Source organism: Fulmarus glacialis, unplaced genomic scaffold (genome assembly GCF_000690835.1).
Source record: "Fulmarus glacialis isolate BGI_N327 unplaced genomic scaffold, ASM69083v1 scaffold22665, whole genome shotgun sequence".
NCBI lineage: Eukaryota > Metazoa > Chordata > Aves > Procellariiformes > Procellariidae > Fulmarus > Fulmarus glacialis.
The window spans coordinates 22,567-23,003 of NW_009211458.1; the positions used below are offsets into that span (position 1 = coordinate 22,567).

General features: G+C 68.4%; 1 protein-coding gene across 1 annotated transcript in view; it reads left to right on the top strand.

The window, feature by feature from the left end:
- The window catches only part of LOC104076632 (sodium- and chloride-dependent GABA transporter 1-like), a 25,253-nt gene that overhangs the window by 9,230 nt on the left and 15,586 nt on the right, over positions 1–437 (top strand). The window contains exon 5 of the mRNA XM_009577557.1: positions 278–431. Coding sequence (XP_009575852.1) covers positions 278–431 — 154 coding nt within the window. The remainder of the gene's footprint in view (positions 1–277; positions 432–437) is intronic.

Here is a 437-nt window from a genome sequence, read left to right on the forward strand (position 1 = left end):
GGCGGGAGGGGGGTCAGAGCCGGCGGTCGGCCGGGGCGGGCATGGGCGTGGGGTGCGCTGTGCAGCGGCAGGTCAGATGGGTAGAGGGGATAACAGCCTCGCCGCCTCTCTTCTCCTTCCTTTATCCCATCACGATGAACCTCAGGTCCCTTTAGGGTTTTGCGGGCTCTCATGCTTGTCTGCACCTGGCCCTTCACCCTCCAGCCGCCTCCGGGACCTCCGGTCCCTCTGCCCCCAAGGGTCGGATTTCCCCTTAACCAACCTCTCCCACCCCTAGGAGGAACATGCACCAGATGTCCGGGGGCCTGGGGGAGCCCGGCGCCGTCCGCTGGCCCCTGGCTGGCACGCTGGCCCTGGCCTGGCTGCTGGTCTACTTCTCCATCTGGAAGGGCGTGGAGTGGACAAGGCAGGGGCGGGGCGGGGGCCCCGGGGTTTGG